General features: G+C 36.5%; 1 protein-coding gene across 1 annotated transcript in view; it reads right to left on the bottom strand.

Moving 5' to 3' along the window:
• Positions 1-12,657: 12,657 nt before the first annotated feature.
• KIF16B (kinesin family member 16B) overlaps positions 12,658-18,388 on the bottom strand; it is a 196,429-nt gene continuing 190,698 nt past the window's right edge. The window contains exon 26 of the mRNA XM_072409599.1: positions 12,658-16,658. Coding sequence (XP_072265700.1) covers positions 16,500-16,658 — 159 coding nt within the window. The 3' untranslated portion in view covers positions 12,658-16,499. The remainder of the gene's footprint in view (positions 16,659-18,388) is intronic.

The raw sequence follows: 18,388 nt of genomic DNA, 5'->3' as shown, positions 1-18,388 counted from the left end.
TTATACAAAAGAAGATTAGGCAGTAAATTACTGTTTGGAACAGAACAGTTCCAGTTTCTTTGGATATTCCGAAATTTGTCATATTAATTGTATATCATGTCTTAAGAGGAATCTATTTTCCTTGTATTTTTTCTTCATATATTTTCACCAAGTGAATTTATATTTCCCTTTCCATTTTATTACACTTTTATGAGCCATCTGCTTTCTGATTGGTTTAAATAAAATCTGCATTATAATAAGCCTCAACCAGCTGTTTTTGGCTGGTAAAGGATAGCTTTATCTGTAAATAAAAGGCTGCAATTTAGCAATTGCTTGAGTGACGCATACGCACTTTGTTATGTTGAAAAGGACTTAACTTGTTTACACTGCTGGCACATAGTTTTATCACCAGCTTTTCGTTCATTTACATTATACTGTGCCTAGCAGCAAAATACAAATTTGAATACATAAAACATGGATGAGAATCGTTTTTGTCTCAGTTTGCAGATAGCTTTCCCAAAGAAGAACAGTGAAAATAATGAAAATATGTTACTATTGTAATAAAACGCATCAGTTCCTCTATGCTGTAAAATGTAGTTTGTGTTAAAGAACACCTGTCATGTTAAGAGCAAACATGGGGGTTGTCATTATTGTCCTTTTCTAAACATGATTGTTAATATATTTGTATTGATTGTCAGCTGTCCTCTTTCTTCAGTACTTAAAGTTCAATATTCAGAATTAGGAATGCAGATGAGAAATATGAGTTTTTACTACCTTTCCTCATTTTTTGGGAGGGTGAATCATAAAATATTGAAGCTGAGGATTTACAAAACCAGACAGGTTACTATAATATTCGGAAGAAGGCCAACAATGGCAGCCCCATATTTCTTTTACAATGAGCCCGATTTAATTAAGCTCTCCAAGGCTGGAGAGGATACACTTTTTTCAATGAACCTGGGTGATCCAGCAAACCTGGAATGGTTTTCTTAAAAGTAATTTGCTATTTGTTACCATATGTTTTCAATCCTGGACTAGAATAATTCCAGGTATGCTGGATCACCCAGGTTCACTAATGAAAGTGTATCCTCTGCAGTCTTGGAGAACTTTAATACATCAGGCTCAATAAGTCTACTTTACGGTACACACATTAGACTTAGATCTTTCATGATCCTTTCCAGCAACAAAAGACTGAAAGATGCATAAACGAGTGCTGTACAGGGAGAGAACAGGTAAGCGGCACCCTGCTGTGCTCTCTCCCCTTCACATGTATTGCAATAATTCATGGATCCATCAGAGGAGCACTGTACACATCAGATTCTCGTCCTATACTACCCCTAAAGCAATAATCAGACCAGAATAATCTGACGTGTGTACGTAGCCTAACACTGAACCATTTGATTTGTATTGCTGATAGGAAAATAGTAATAATATTTTTGTATTACCCATATCATAAACAATGCATCTCCTACTTTTGGAATAGTGAACCTTTGGTTTGGTCATTTAGGGCAAATCAACAGGTATGTTAGGCACTAAGCCACACATAAATGTATATTTACCTTCCTTTTGCCTCTCTGCAGCCACATTTTGCCATTAGTAATAAAAAAGTCCCGTGTTTAGGCTACAAGTAACTGAAGTGCTAGCTTACACTGGGCTATGGCGTATCCATATGACAGCGCTGATTGTACTACCATCGTCACATGGAGGGAGTCACATGTTCCACTATACTTGAAAGTACGGGGTACTAAATTTGACTCCTCGCTGTGAACAGGGGGAATAAAGAAAATATAAGTATATACTGCAGGGTATAGGGGTATTAGGAATACTTTCTTTTGTCCTGATTGGACAAAGCACATGGTTTGTTTAAATGCACTGAAATAAAAACAAAAACTATTAAAACAAAAGGCCCCTGTAAAGGAGACTTTAAATTAAATTGCCAGCTAGCACTCATTGATGGAATCCTTGTTAACTGGGCATTAAAGTTTTAAAGTAACATCCAAGGAACATCCGATTGCTTCATGGGATCAAAAAAGAATATTTTTCCCCTGTTAGAGCAAATTGAACTGGGCGTTATACAGTTTTTTTGCCTTCCTCTGGACCAACGATGTCTAAAGAGTTTTTTCTGGGATGTTTAGTTTCTCAGCATTGAACTTGATGGGCTTTGATATCTTTTTTTTAACCTAACTTGGTGACTATATGTATTTTGCTTCTGGGTATGATTGCGTTCCCCATGTGGTTCCCTTCCTAGACCATTACTGTGTCTTGTATTGACATAATGGCTAGCAGGTGGAACAGTAGTTTATCTATAAGTGTCTAACTAAGACTCATATTTTATCAGCTGTAGGGTCCCTATTTTTTTTTAATAATAGACAACCAGCAATTCATCAGGATTTGTGGTTCTACAAACTGTTTGCTGACCTTGAAACCAAAAATCTAAAGGTTTGTTTGTTCCTTTAAAAATAGTTATGTAAAATGTCTTGAAAGTATTTATTAAATGTCCTTGAAGAAGCTCTAGAGTATAATGAATGGAAATTTTTTATATAGTTTTATGTGGAAATGAAGAAATAAATAGCTCGGGGACACACTCTGGGAAGCAGACCAATTACACTGACATTGCATGGAGATAATGCGCACAAATAACTCTCAATTCAATCAGTGAGTTTTTCTAAAAGGCATGTCATGTTTATATCACTCGGTGTGCTCACTGCTCACTTATCTCTGCTTGTTATACAGCTACCCTCTAGAGGAAGACAAGGGTTAAAAGAACTCTCGGTAAAATTTATATAGATGAGCTGGAGAAGAAGTGCTTAGAGTATATCTAAATTCAAAAATGTTTGGGTTAGGCTTTGGTCTACGGGGTAGGGAGTGAAAGGACATCAACTCCACATCGACTGGGAAACTTTGTGGCAAATGATGTTTAATGATGATAAATGGGAACTTGTGCACTTAGGGGATGAAAACATGCATGCTTCATATATTCTAAGGAAAGATAGTGAAGCTTATCAGTGTCCTGGTAGAATATGGATCTAATAATAGCAATACCAGCTCCAGTTTCCAAAGCAAGCATAGCGCTTTCTTGCATTAAAAAATTATAGATTTCAGAGTTCAAGACAATATTGTCCTTGTACAATCATTAGTCAGACTTTGTGTAGAATATACATTTTTAATTTTGAGCAGCAACAATAATTTTAGGGAAGAAAGTGCAGAGAAGGGCATCTAAACTAATCGGCATGGGGGAACTCAGCTATAAAGAACAATGAACTGAACTCAATCAATTCTCCCCTGAAAAGTTTGGAGCAGAGATATGATATGCCTGTATAAAAATATGAATGGTCCATAGAGTTAACTTGGTTTAAAGGTATGTACTTTTAGAGTATTGCATTGACAAATGGAGCACATTCTGGATCTGTAGGAAAACAGAAGGTTTAACCTTCTCAAACAGAAATTCTTCTTCACAGAAAGAAAATGAAATAGTTAAAAAGCTTCCCTTAAGAGGTAGTTTTAGACAGCTCAGTTGATTGATTTAAGAAAATGCTGAACAAGCTGAAGAGTTCTTAAATACACAGAAAACAACTGCCTATAAACATTAATAAGTAATAATTTATATTAATAAATATAAGGTTGTTGATCCAGGGAATATTCAACTGCCTTAGGGGATTAGGAAGGACTTTACCCCTATTGGAACTAATCTGACTATGCTCCATATAGTTTTTTTGCCTTCCTCTGGATAACGTGTGTTCTGTGCAGGTTTTCTTTGTTTTCTGTTGCTTTAACATGATGAAGCGGTGTTTTTTCCAGGCTAACTATGTAACTTCTGTTATCAAGGACCCAAACATTGCATGTTTTTAACATATTTACCTTTAGATTTAGATAGTATTAGATGTAACACTATTAGTATTCTCTTACAAAGGATAGTAGCAAATGCAGCTGTACTTCTGTTTTATGATGGGCTAAACGTGTGGTTTTGCAGACTTTAACTACACAATAGTATAAAATACTAAACAAAGTTATAGCTAAAAGTCACCCACACCCCCATGGTCACCCCCCACAAACAAAAGGAACATACTCACAGTCCCAGCTTTCATCTCAGTCTGCCAGCTGTGGTCATCCCTACACCACTGATTCCAATGGCATACATTTAACTATATTTTCAATATATAAAAGTCAAGTTATTTCTTGAATAAAGCCCTTTTCTAGCAGGTCCTACTTTTTAAACCATAACTGCCTAGTATACCAACTAATATAATGCTGGCGATGAGTTAGCATAAGCATTTGCTCCTTACATATAAAATATAAAAAATATATGGCATTAGAAAGGAAAGAGCTTGTTACAATTCATTCTGCATTAAAATTGATTCTCTAAAATATATTTATTAGGATTCCTTTATTGGGAGTTTGTTTACTGATTTGATTTCATTAGGTACAACAATTCCCAGAATACGAGCCTGCGGAAAGATATATGTTTAAAAATGTGTATAGCATTTCCCATTTTATTGTTATTATTATTATTATTAATAATATTATTATTATTAACCACCTGAGCGTTACACTGAGGTCTAGATTTCTGTACCAAAAGTGTTCCACTGTTTTTCATGATTTTTTTTTTTTTAAATTGTAGACCTGTAACTTACAGAAATATGTCCAAATAGGGGTCTAGTAGATATTATGAATATAAAAAATGTTTGAAACACACAATCATGTAAAAAAAAAAAATTACTTTTAATAAAATTAAAGGAAAAACACAAAAATCAGCTTAAACATGACTACATAAACAAATCAAAAATACTGAAAATACTGAAAAAGCAATAACTCTGCTAAAGCACTATATTATTCTAAAGCACCTCCCTAGTGTGGCAATTTTTAAAACTTTGATTGTGTATTTATTGGAGTTTGTTTTGAATTATTTTGTATTGGATTGGATACACGAGTTTGTATTGAATCCAATACAAAATGAATGAATGAGTTTGAATTTGAATTTCCCGCACACGCGCCGACGTCATCGCGCACGCAGGGAGAAGCCGAGCGTTTTTTTTTTCTCCGCCAGACGGCTTCTCGTTTCAGAAGGCACCCGGCGCTGGACGGAGAACGACGCGGGACGATCAGCGGGACCAGGTAAGATCTTACCGGTCCCGCTGGTATAGGAGAAGGCACCCTACGCTGGAGAGGGAGATCGACTGACGACGATCGACAGAGGACGACGCTGGAACACGAACACGACGCTGGATGAGCACAGCGGGACCAGGTAAGTGGGGATTTTAATGTAGGGAAAATCTTGGGGTTAACCAAAATAGCACTTTTTTTTAGCCCGTACCAAGGTCGGGCTTAACGGTCGGGAGGTTAATAAACAAGATTTATATAGTGCCAACATAATATGCAGTGCTGTACATTAATGGTATCCAAGACAGGAGTGTTTTGGAAGGAATCGGTGGGTCAGACACTCCATCCCCCTTCCGTGCCAGGATTTGGAGATAGCAGTAAAGCACCTGGCTAGGCTAACAAAAGGTGTTTCTGAGTCAGGAGAATGGAGGCCAGATGTGGCTCCGGGAGACAGACCGGTGAGAGAGTAACTTGGAAAAGAACCAGCCAGCACAGACCTCTGCACCCTTGTAGCGGAGGCTACAAGTGCTTTGAGTTTGGAATATGTATCATGGACTTTGGTTTGCTCTTGATGGTATGTTATCATTTACTCCTGAAGAAAAGCAATGCTGTTAGAAGCTATTTTGAGTTTAAATAAAGACAAGCTTTTGGACTGCATGGCTGTGTCCTGTGTGGTGCATTAATCTCACTTCCCCCAAATATCACAATCTTCATACAGACATTTGTATGACCATGCTTCCTCCCTGAGCTTTAAATATAAACAAATCTCCTAACACATTTCTGTAAGAAAGTGATGGTGGGTGCATAAAGAGTGAGGAAGACACAATGCAGGGCAGAATAGATGGCAACAAATGTCTTTTAATATTCTAAGTGCCGAAACAAAATCCATTGGCACTGGAGAAGGCTTACTAGAGTTGGTATATTGATGGGCTTTGAGTGGGGTTTGAATTGGTCATTAATGTATACTTTAAAGCAAACCTGGTCCACTTTTTCTATTCAAAGTCAAGAAAAAGTCTATCAGGAGAGCAAAGCTTATTACAAGCATAAAAAGCGGGACTTTTACCTTTGAATAAAGGTATGCCATCAACAAATACAGTATAAAGAAACAACAACAAAATGAAATATATTCAAAGCTTTCATTGACAACAGATTTTGTTTCATATATTACATCAGCATAGTTACATCAGTATGATACAGTGACCACCCCATTGACCAACTACCAACTTCATGATTTACGGTATTCAACCCACTTCATCAGAGAAGTCAATAGGAGGTAAATATATTGGAAAAAACGCTATGTAGGACAGGTATGTTTGATAACTTTCCCACTTAATATCTAATAGTTATCATCCCTTCACTCGCCCTCCATTCACTCACTACACCCTCCAACATTCTTAGAAAAAGCCAGGTGAAAATTTCTGGGGCATCAGGTCAAAGCTTACACACGGCTTAGAAATTTCTTATGGTTTTTATGACATTCAAACCTGAAAACTGCCCACATATTTATCCATCTTCATTGTTAGAGGCCAGGGCATCCTACTCGTCGATGTCAAAATGTACCCAGTGTTTCATGTGACTATGGCAGCAAAACAGAGCCATATTTGTATGCAGATAGTTATTAGGAGGAGAGAGGGCAAGCTTTCATCTATTTTGCGTTCTGGATGGGAATTATGTTACTTCTTTCTACATTAGGGTAATTATAGAAAAATAAATGTTTACTAGGAGATTCTAAAAATTTAGGGAAGGTGTTTATTGACCAGGTGAAGGACATTTTAAATTCAGGATGCCACAACGATGCCCCATCATGAGGTGAGTCCATAATGACTTACACTCAATTTTCTTCTGCTGAGCATTATTTATCTAGTGGTAAAAAGTAATAACTACAGGTTACAGCTCCAGGGAGGCAATGATTAACACAACAATAAATGGCTTTTTGTTTAAAGCACCTCCTGGGTTGGTATAAGTTGGGCTTACAAAAGACAGCAGTGTCCTTAGCATATGTAGGGAACCCAAATCCCCTTAATAATACATTGGTTGAATTATAAAGCATATTATAAAGCTTTACTTTGCATAATTTGAGGGTTACACAAAGAAAAACAATGAACAGAGACACAGAACTACTTGGCAACGTGTCCAATGGCTTTGTGCTCAGTTCTGCATCTGTGTATACTGTCTACATTATAGATCACAGGAACTTCTCAAATAAAGCCACTGACAGTTACTACTCACAACACACCAGGCACATCAACCCAAGTTTTCAAACAATGGCAATTCATGAACAAAGAAAAAACTCGCTCTCTAAAACACTCCTCCAGTATTGCACCATGTAAGTAAAAGGACCTGCATGGTGAACAGTTTATGAGTATTGAATATATAAGATGCTCTTAAACTATGGCTTATAAAATGTATTTTTGTCATTACTGTAATCTAATTTATCTTATATGATGGCAAAGGATCCACTTGAGAAAGCATTGGATTTTCATTCTGTGATTTATGGTTTTTATCTGGACAAATGCACATAACATCTCTGTCTTCTTGGTAGTAATGACTTTATCTGTGGGTGTTTTTTCCTGTAATGTGTGCATATTGGTCAATACATCAACATCAGGTCAATGGGCACCAAAGGTCACAATCCAAATCATCATTTAATGCAGACAAATGGAAACAAAAGGCATGAAAAAAATCAATTTGACCAATGTACTATAGCCATTAATCTAATGTTAATTGTGACCTATATTCCCATGTGCCATAGGCATCCCTGTAACTGTGCAGTCATCATCTCTTATTCATTATATTCATGCTCAACGTTCTTTTTACTTTGGTGTTGCAATGTGAACTCTCTGTCTCTGTACATTTACAGATATTTAATGTGTTTGTCGGGGAAATAAAAAATATTCAGTACACCTACGGAATACGTTTATGTTTCCAGATGTTTTATTCTTTAAAAAGCCTACAGAGAAAAATGCTCCTTTACCATCCACTAAACTAGTGTGCTTCTATATTAATGTTGGCTGACAATGCAGTGCATTTGGTGCATTAAAATCCCAACCAACACCCTGTTAAGCCCCATTCAAAAATCTGTCACTGGAAATGATCTTTGGTGACTGTTTTCATGGACAGAATGAAAAAGCACTGTACGCCCATCGCTGTTCTGTTTTATGAAGAGCGGAGTGGAGAGGACGAGCGTCTCCCTTCTCTACTACACAGGAATGTACAGCGGTCATCCTGCGAGGTTGTTCATCTATCCACCTGGGTGGATTAATGAAGGACGACAGGGGAAATGCTGTACACATCCTAGATTTGTGTCCAAGACAATCACAACCATTTGTCTCGAGTGATAATCATCTAGCATGTATATATAGATTTGGACATAGAATACCGCCTAACCCCTGCCCCTATTTGTACTACTCCACATGCATACATGGATGTCTTTTTAAGCAAGAATCACAAGAACATGCTCACACACTGTAGGCTTGATTTATTAAACCTCTCCAAGACTGGAGAAGATAGACTATCATAATAGGACCTTGATGATCCCCCAAACCTGGAATGGATCTAATCCAGGATTCAAAAATTGACACCTAAAATAAATTATTCCATTCCAGGTTTGTTATCTCACCCAGGATCTCCCATGATAGAATGTCTTCTTCAGCCTTAGGGATCTTTAATAAATCAGGGCCTGTGTACAGGTAAATGACTCTTGAAAGATGTAGCTCTGGGGGTGAGCCTACATCAATAGGAACTGAGCTTTAATGAGTGATCATACAATTCTTGTAACGTGATTATTCTTCAGAATGAATAATGAAGCTGAATAATAGGCTGATATAAAAACACCAATAATGTAGTCATGCATTTAGTTACAAATAATTACAGGTGAAGTACAACCTTCAGTTTTTAACAGTTGTGCAGGCTCATTTTCTGTACGGAAGGTGCTTACCCTGCACACAATCAGCATTACAACTGCAGCAAAGTCAGACTTTGCCATACTGTACATGTGCTGAGAGTAGGAGAGATCAGCGTGAGCACATTACAGAGAACATTGCTGATGATAACTTTTTGGACTTTCTGATATTAGCTGGATTGCTTTAGTAGCTGCCTGATTGCTTTCTCTTGTTGCCTCAAAGTGATCTTTTAATCACATCCTACCAAAGAATAAACTATAAAAATCCAAAAAGGTTTAATGACTTTTGAATTCTACTTTAAATGTAAAATTAAATTGCAATTCTACACACAGGGATCTTTGATAAGTAACCTTATCATCTTTCAAAGAACCAAATATTCCCCATGTCCCATGTGTAAATCACTGGTAAATCTGATTTAAATACGCTGGCCCTCTGATTAATTCTTTCAAAGGACTCCTCATATGCATCAAGTCTATTTTTAATCTAGCTGTATAATCCATTATCTTTCTCTTTGAGAAAAGATAAAAGACATTTCCCATCATTTAATAGATAATAGAAACTGAATTAAGTCTGTCTGTGAAGAGTTTAAGTATTAAAATTGTAACATGTGTAAGTTTATTGTTCATTTGCATCCCCAAGGACTAAAATCTGAATTTGAGGTCAGTGACATTCTGGTACAAGAAGGGTTTTGTAATAGCAGTTCTACATTCCCATATATAAAGGATACTTTGTAAGATGTTTAAAAGAGAGATTTTAGTTATAGGTAGATCTTAAGGTCATCATATGTGCCGAAGTCCCTACCCAAAGGTCTGTGGTGCAGCAGTAACCAGAAACATTGGGGTTGGTTTGCTAAAGGATTACAGAATATTTACTTAGAAAAGTGAATTATCACTCTTCAAGGAATAATTCACACAGCTTAATGAATAAGGTAAAATTTTTCTTGCAAAAAATAAATGTGCAAAAAGAACTTGATATTAGCTTTCACATGATTGGATGGCTTAAAGCAAAACTAAACCCTGTTAAAGTCCATTATGGATGCCATCCTTTTCTTCCTATTTCCGATCTTCTTGATTGGCTGGACCAGGATGACATTCAGTCCCGACAGCTGCAGGGGAAGCAAGGATGTGCCGTAGAAGGTAACGATCAGACAGGTTAGCTTACTCTTGATAAAATAAGCCCTGCCTGATCCCAAAATTTTGTAAGTTTTACTTTGAGTTAGCAGAGCTGCATTTCAAAGTAAAGGGATAAAATAAATCATTTGCAGCATGATCATTCACTTTACTAATTGAACAGCTTAAATTTTAGTAAATCAGCCCATCGCTATTTGTACAAGATGTAGTTATTGTACAAACATTAAGACATTCAGAACTCAGATAGAGATATACGACTATAACCAGCCCCAGTCTCTTTTTCTGCTGTGTGCAATAGACCTTTAATTGGAAACAAAACAATTCTGATTGCTGCTTGGTAAAAATAAAACACAAAAGCTTTTGTTTTTCTACAAATACGAATTAAACCAGAAGCTACCAAACAGGAAGATATTGTATATTTAAATCTGACCCTCTGGATTTTATTACAATAGAAAACAATAGACAATCAATGTCGACTTGTCTTTCATTTATTTATATGCTAGATAAAAATCTTCATATCTGATCTGTATCTAACTGAGCCACAGCAATTTTTCATGTAAAAGAACTAACTAGCAAGAGGTGAAAAATCGCAGAATCCAGAATGTTTAATGAACTTTATTAGATATATAAACACTCATTAGATATGTGATAAGTGTGACCTTTGCTAACAGAAGCAGACTTTTGTTTGCTGTTGCTTTTAGTCTGTGTATTCACCAAGTGCTAATGATAGCTCAGGGAATATTTAGACTTATCCTTTAGGTTTATCATTAGTATTTATAAATAAATAGGCCGATAAACATACTGCATATTTTCAAATATAAACTAATCCAGGTACAAACCAAGGTACTTATTTTTACATAAGGCACAGGTCATTTCTTTGGCTTGAGTATAAACCAAGGGTGCAAAATGCAATTGTCACTGCTAACATTAAAAGCAGCAATCAACAGGAATGCCAAAACCATTAAGGTGATGGTTGAAATTAATTAGTGGATTTTTTAAACTTTTTTAATTTATTTATTTATAAGGAAAAAACTGAAAATCACATGGGCTCTATAGTCTATATATCCTTTTCTCTCTTTACAGTTATTTGTACTTTTAAATTGGTTATTGGGCTAATACTATTACTATAAATATTCTTGTCTGCAGTGACCTTGGCCAAACAGTAGATGACGCTCTTTTCTTTAATAATGTCTCAGATAGTGTGTTACACTGTTTTTATGAGCACCATCTAGTGGTTTGAGCCAAGTATAACCCAAGATTCATAATGTCATTTTAAGGGTAAAAAAAAGCTTGGTTTATTATTGAGTATCTTGAGTATATACAGTATTATTATTATTATTATTATTATTAAACAGGATTTATATAGCGCCAACATATTACGCAGCGCTGTACATTAAATAGGGATTGCAAATGACAGACTAATACAGACAGTGATACAGGAGGAGAGTATGCCCTCTAAATCCATTGTGATCAGAGAAGGCATCAAGGTTATACATATTCCTAACTGTTTTTTGGGTGATGTCTTTAAAGTGCACACATGTCTACAGACATTGCATGTAAACCCATCATATTTTTCTTAGTATGTTTGAGATTATGTCTCCCTGTATTCAGTTTTCCAAGGAAATCATTTCTGGCCCCATGGCCAACTGAGCAGTACAGCTGGGTATTATGCTATAATCCAGATATAAGAGGTGTTAGTATTGCAATGCAATGTAAACCCACTTATGTCTATGTCTCACTGTATACAGTTTTCTTAAGCAAATATCATTTTTTAAACTCTTCTTACCTAGAGATAATGCATGTAGCAGCATTGTGGGATGACATTTAGCAGCAGTGGTGTTGGTGTGCCATGCGTGCTCCTTTATTGAGGTGCCAGTCACCTTAGGAGACTTCAGCCTCCAGTCCTGTAAACCAATCCTTACCTATTTTTTTCTTCTGTTAGAGAAATACTAAAAATGTGTGTGGACAAATCCTAGCCCTCAATGGCTGAATCCTGAGTACATGGACTTAAGAAATGATTTTTTGAATAGATGTAGATTTACAGGGAAATGAGAAATTAACGTACGTTGTACTGGGACCAAAAGCTGGAGGCAGGGCAGATGGAAGGACGCACATGATGTGCTGGGTGAACAATGCTTTCAATGTCTTTGGGAGTACAAGTAAAATAAAAGCTATTAAAAAGGTTTTGAGTTATGTTCACCTTTTTTTTTTAAACACACTGCTATTATTCTAAACATTATTGATCTTTTACATATTATTCTTTATGGGGGGCACAGGGGAGAACTGATTCAGCCAATTGCATGTAGCGCTGTAGAAACAGATCACTTCTAACGATCTAGTGCTGCCTTTAATCAGCCAGCAAAGGTGGATGTAGCCCAGGAGCTGATCTCTCCTAGTACTTATGTCAGCTGAGGCTCAGCACGAGCCACTGGAGTCCTGGTGTCATTTAGATCCACATTGGAACAGCCAGCATCTCTCTCAGGGCCTTTTTTTAGATCTGAACGGAAAACCTTGTTAATACTGGAGTTTTTCTTTAAGTGGTCAAAATCACATCAAGAAACAAATGTTTTATATTCAGTGAAAACAGATTCATACAAATGGTTACTTTTTTGCATATAAATTATACAGTGATAGTGATGTCATTCATTTACAATGCATTATTACACGGTTTAACCTGATATTCTTACAAATGTGGTTACATACCTGAAAATGGGCATTTGCCAATAGACAGAAAGTACATGCATTTAAATCTTAATTGCACTGCAATTAACATGATGTGTGCTTGTGTATTTAGAAACCAGAAGCTTGCAAATATTAATGTACATTTCATCAGTGCATTACGTGTTAAGATTTGAGGTAACATAACAAATGCATAATCAAAATCTTACTTTATATGTATATAAAAGCTATAGAAAAGCAGCAAAACTACATAGCATGATTGTGCGCAAACAGTTCGGATGTATAAAAAAACATACAACATAGATATACACAACTGGAAGTCATTTTAGGATTATCACATTAAGTGCTACTATGTGGAAGTTAATGTAGCGATAACATGATTAGACAATTCAGCATCTGGAAGAACAATCTGTGCTCTTGCTAACTTATGCAGATATTGAAATTGTGCTAAGGGCAAGAATGAGTATACTTAAAGGGGCATTCCATCTTCAAGTGACAAATGTAATAGTCTGTGTACATGTTTCTACAACATTCACTTTCTAGTCAAGCAAGAAATGTGTTACGTTGTCCAAAGCAACAAGTAGAAAGTGCACTTTATTTTTTTTTTTTACCCGACCTAATGACTTGAATCCAATTGCTAAGGGCACCTTGGACACTTTCCTTTTCTTTTGTTTATTATTAATAGGATGAACTTAGATGGTTCCTTCTTTCTACACAAGAATGGTATATCCAGAGACTAAAATAGTGCAATGAACCATCCATTCTTGGCAAAACCTGTTGCTAGTCCTGCTTTACAGTCCTTCACAACACAAGTGTCAATATGCGATAGATATTAGTAAAAAGAAATGGAACTTCAGTTCGGCCATGCTCTGAGTTTAGAGACAGAGCTTGCTCCTTACAAAATGATAGAAGTGTTGAACACTTTTTTATTCACAGCATGGTAGGATTCGTCTATTGCTGTGAATTCTGATAGTTAGGATCCAGAACTTTCACATACCAGTGTGAATGTGGCTTGACCTGTTCAAAGTGCAGTTGTAAGATCTAAAGCGTAATTTACCTATTTTACAAAAGGCACTTACTACATAGTAAAATTTATCATATCATAAAGTGAGTTTATCATATTTTGATAATATTATGTTTTGATATTTACTATATGTTATACACATTTTGCCATCCCTGTCTGATCAATGATTGTCCTAAAGTTCTATAAAATAAATTGTTGAGGGGACTGATGGCTATTTGTGTGCCAGTGTTACCCAAAAAGTCAATGTTTAAATATACCAAAAATTCTATTTCTCACAAATTTATCCTCTAGAATTATTACTAATAAACCATTCAAACTTATTAAAAAAGATGTCCTTTTCTGAATTCTCAAATTCATCTGGCAGATTATATCACATTATGTAGAAATTAATGACAACACATTGGGAATATGTCAGCATCCTAACTATAAAAATGTTTGCACAGCAAACATCTATAACCTCATTCCAGTGTACAAATGTGTTGGTCACCAGTTGCACCTATGCAGTCTTGGTTACAAGGAACACACATGTGGATATGGGAGTGCTTAGAGTACCAGATTAGCATTGGGGTTTGCAGGCCCCCAAGGTGACTATATCGCAAAAAAAAAAAAAAATGTTAAATACTGTGACCCACATAAAGAAGATAATTAAATCACTTCTGCTGCCAGGTATTCAAAAACCACTGTATTATAGGGAACCCTTCTGAATCAAACACCTTTAGCACTGTAGATATTTAGTCCTGTTTCACTCTGATTTCTCTTACTAACCTTTCATTCACTACAAGACACAATAGTGACAAAGAAGTGAGAAGGAGGAACCAGAGCATGGCTGCGATCCGGGTAAATAGCCCCAATGGAAGTGACAAATTCTAACGATTCTTTAGTAGCAGAACTGCCCATTAAATTCTGTACAGAGAGTAAATATAAAAGCAGTTTTGCTTTAGCAAGAGAGTACCTTTAAGAAAACCTCTAGTGAAAATAAACAGAGGCTGCTTTTGCTGAACTCTTCTGAAAATGCTAGTTGTCTGGTCCTCCTGTCCCTTTTGATTCAGGTTAGTGACCTGGAACACATTTGCTCATGAGGGCTCAAAATACTGGGGCTTTTAGATCACCGTGAAAGTTGCCTGGCTGTCAAGGTAATCCAATGACTGCAACATCAAGTCAGTTACTTTAAAAAAGTATGCAGATTGAGGGTTTCGACTTTTCAGATCAGTAACTCAAAAAGTGCTGAAGCCAGATACAACCAGCCATGTAGCATTTCATCAATTCCAGGCTGTAAATTTGTAGTACAGGTTTCCTTTAACAACATCAGTAATGTCTATCTAGTGTTTATATAGCACCAATACCTAAGCTAGATATACTTGAGGGAATTTTATAATTTTTAATGCCATGTACTTATGTTTGCTTTCAATGGTAACAGTATATTTTTAAAAGCACATTTAATGGCTTGTTATTTTCAGGTTTGGTGACGAATGTTGTTAGGCTGCAAAGTATTACATAAAGAGATCTATACAGTTTAGTGCCATGAGAAGGGCTAGTATATTGTAAAAGTAAACTTAAATGGAAGTATCATGATTTGGAATAACAGCAAGGTTCTTACATTTTAATATTGTGAAGGTGATACAACTTGCTGAGGCAAAGCAAATCCTTTACAACTATTTTAATGCTGTAATAAGTAGGATTGAGAATACCATTTGTAAGCTAAAAAGTCCCATTTTTACTTGTTGGGTGTCTCTGAAAAATACAAGTGGCTGAAACTGAGAGTTATTCATAGCTTAGAAAGATTTAAAGTGGCCCTGTCATCATTTTTAAAAAAAATGGAAACCGGCAGTTCTCTGCAAAGTAAGCAATTACCCTGTTCTGCTGCAAACACCTCCTGACTTGGCTCGGAGATCAATAAACTTGATGCACATTTGAGTTTTGGATACTGTGTTCCCTGCTGTTAACTACCCAGAGGTCACTACAGTAATAATGCAGAGTGGAACAGGAGACCTCTGGGTCCACCAAATGCTAAAAATCTTTCCTACGTTTTTGGGTGGCATGGGCAGGGAAACTTGCAAATATTAATTGCTCACTTTGGAAATGGCAGTTGTCTACCCCTTTAAAAAGAGGGACAGAGATCCTTTGAAGAGGACCAACTTTAACCGACGTTTTTTTAATTAACAGATAATTCCTTCTTACAAGTCATGGTTATGTAAGGCAAAATAGGAGTGCAGGAGTCTTATACAGTTAAACTATACAGTCATGACAATATTAAGATCCCAATTTAGATTCTAGATTCCCCAGTTGTGATTGGTTTTTTTGAGTTAGGGTTGCCCAGGAGCCATTTTAGCACTAATGGTGCCATATTTAGGATAAGGATGCCACCTCCTATGGAAGTGGTCCCCAACCTTTTTGAATCTTTCTTTTCCTATTCTTCCAATGATATACATGTTAAACATGTGTAAATTATTAAACCATCACTTTTGTCCCAGCTAATCTGCCAAAATCCATACCTTCTGTGAATGACAATTCTAATAAGGAAGTGACTGTTGTGCTGAGAAGGTGACCATTTGGTTCTGTCCATTACAAAAAAAGAAAGTGTAGTATAGTCCTTCTAGCCATGAGATTCAATATAGTTTTTTTGCTTGGTTTTACATTTAAACCGCAGTCTGTACATAGAAGGCACTTTTTTCTTCTTCCGGTTATAAGTTCTTATCCAGTTCCATGGCTGCTGTAGTCAAAGACTCCTTTCTTGAAGAACGGAGAGAACTCGCAGATGGTGTGCTTGGAGAGTGTCAGGCTGACCTTATCAATGTGCAATGGAGATGTAGGAGACTTTAGCATCACAGAAAAAAAGTTCCGCAGGTATTTCTAAAAAGGAAAAAAGAGAACAGATCAGACATTTTTTAGTGTTTACATCCTTTCTACACAAAAAAGGGATCAGAAATTTAACCCAGAATTAGGAAAAAACAATTAGTCATTGGGGAAGAAGTTTAAATTAAACTTCAGCCATTTACTATTTTAAAAAAATATGTAGAAATTGAAGTTGAAGCCAATGTTTTCTGGATCATGTGAGACTAGATTCTGCAAACCCATAAATTTATTTAACTCTGTAACAAATTAAAACCGGCCAGGTTCCCCATCAGTAGCTGTCACAGGACAGAATAAGGATATTAGAGGTGCACTGTGAAGAGGAATGGGTCAATCTGGAAGTTAAACACAGTTTTTCTAACACAGTACTTAAACAGCAGATAAAACAACATCATTTTTATGAGATGTAAACAGTCAGCACAGGGAGACTGTCATTGTTTTCCTGGTAATACAAAAAAAAAAAAAAAACATTTTTAGGAGAGTGAAGAAAGCTATGTTGTAATTGTTGTCTGTGTCTTCCTGTCCAAGTGACAAGCAATTGTATTTGTTGATTTCAGTATTTGTTGATTTCAGTATGAAATCCTTCTTTTCTCTATCTTTGGATTTAAATCAGGGAGGCGGATACACCACTTGAAAAACATTAGATACCAGAGATCTTGATCGGTATTGAAAGTCTTTCTATGCTTTTCATTTGGTGTCTATGTTACTGGCTGTGTGATATGAACATTTTCTATTAGATGTCCATTGGTGGGGAATTCTGAAGGGTACTGACATCTGTGCAGTGTCCAGAAAAATGGGACGGGGGGGTCTTACCTATCAAACCTTCTCATACCTCACAATGTCTCTGCCATGACTGGATAACCTGCAGCCTCTTGATGCCTGCATGAACATGCTGGTGTGGGAATACTTGGTAGGTAACAGACACTGCTAAACTCTCGCAGAGATCACAGCAGCCCCTCTCCCCCCCCAGGCTCTAGTATAGGTTGATGAGTGGACGGAAGCATTTTAGGACCCATACAAAGTTATGCTGAGGGGCCCTTGAGTCATCGTTATGCCCCTGGCTACAATCCAAGTCAGCTTTTTATAGCGTTCTGAGTCCCTGTTGCAGATTTTTTCTTACTTTTTGCCTAGGTATATTTTTGTTGCTGGGATAGTAAATTAGATTTCTGTAATGAAGCCTTGAATAGGAAAAAAAAAACCTAAAAACACTATACAAACTAAAAAAAAGTTTATGTTTGGCATATACTTACAAAGTACAAGAACACATTGAATACATAGTTATATTCAGTTTAAAATCCATTAAACAAAACTGATAACTGTTGTCAGGCTTGGTCACATCTCTATATTAACTGGCAGCTGCAGGCACAGGGAGAACTCAGAATATAATAACCTAAAATATTAGGGCTTCCAGAATTAATGTTGGAAATGAGCATGCCAACAGTTCTGTGCTGCAAACTACTTCCAGGCATATGGCTTACACGGGCCATCACCTTTCTTTTCCAAGTCACAATTTACTTACTTTCTGGCTATTACACCTCCATCCAGAACGTAGTTAGAGCGTTTAATGGATTTTTAAGGGTCAAGAACATTTTCAGATAGACAACCTGCTGCTGGGACAGCACAAGTCAGCAGTCAGGAGCTAACACAGCTATGACTTTTATTAGTTTATCGTATTTCACCGGTTTGTTTTTCGCTGTTTGTTCTACATACTGATCGGCGCAGTCTGTTCA

This window comes from Pyxicephalus adspersus, chromosome 4 (genome assembly GCF_032062135.1).
Source record: "Pyxicephalus adspersus chromosome 4, UCB_Pads_2.0, whole genome shotgun sequence".
Classification (NCBI taxonomy): domain Eukaryota; kingdom Metazoa; phylum Chordata; class Amphibia; order Anura; family Pyxicephalidae; genus Pyxicephalus; species Pyxicephalus adspersus.
The sequence above is the reverse complement of the archived record's forward strand: the minus strand, read 5'-3'. Positions and strand labels throughout refer to the sequence as shown.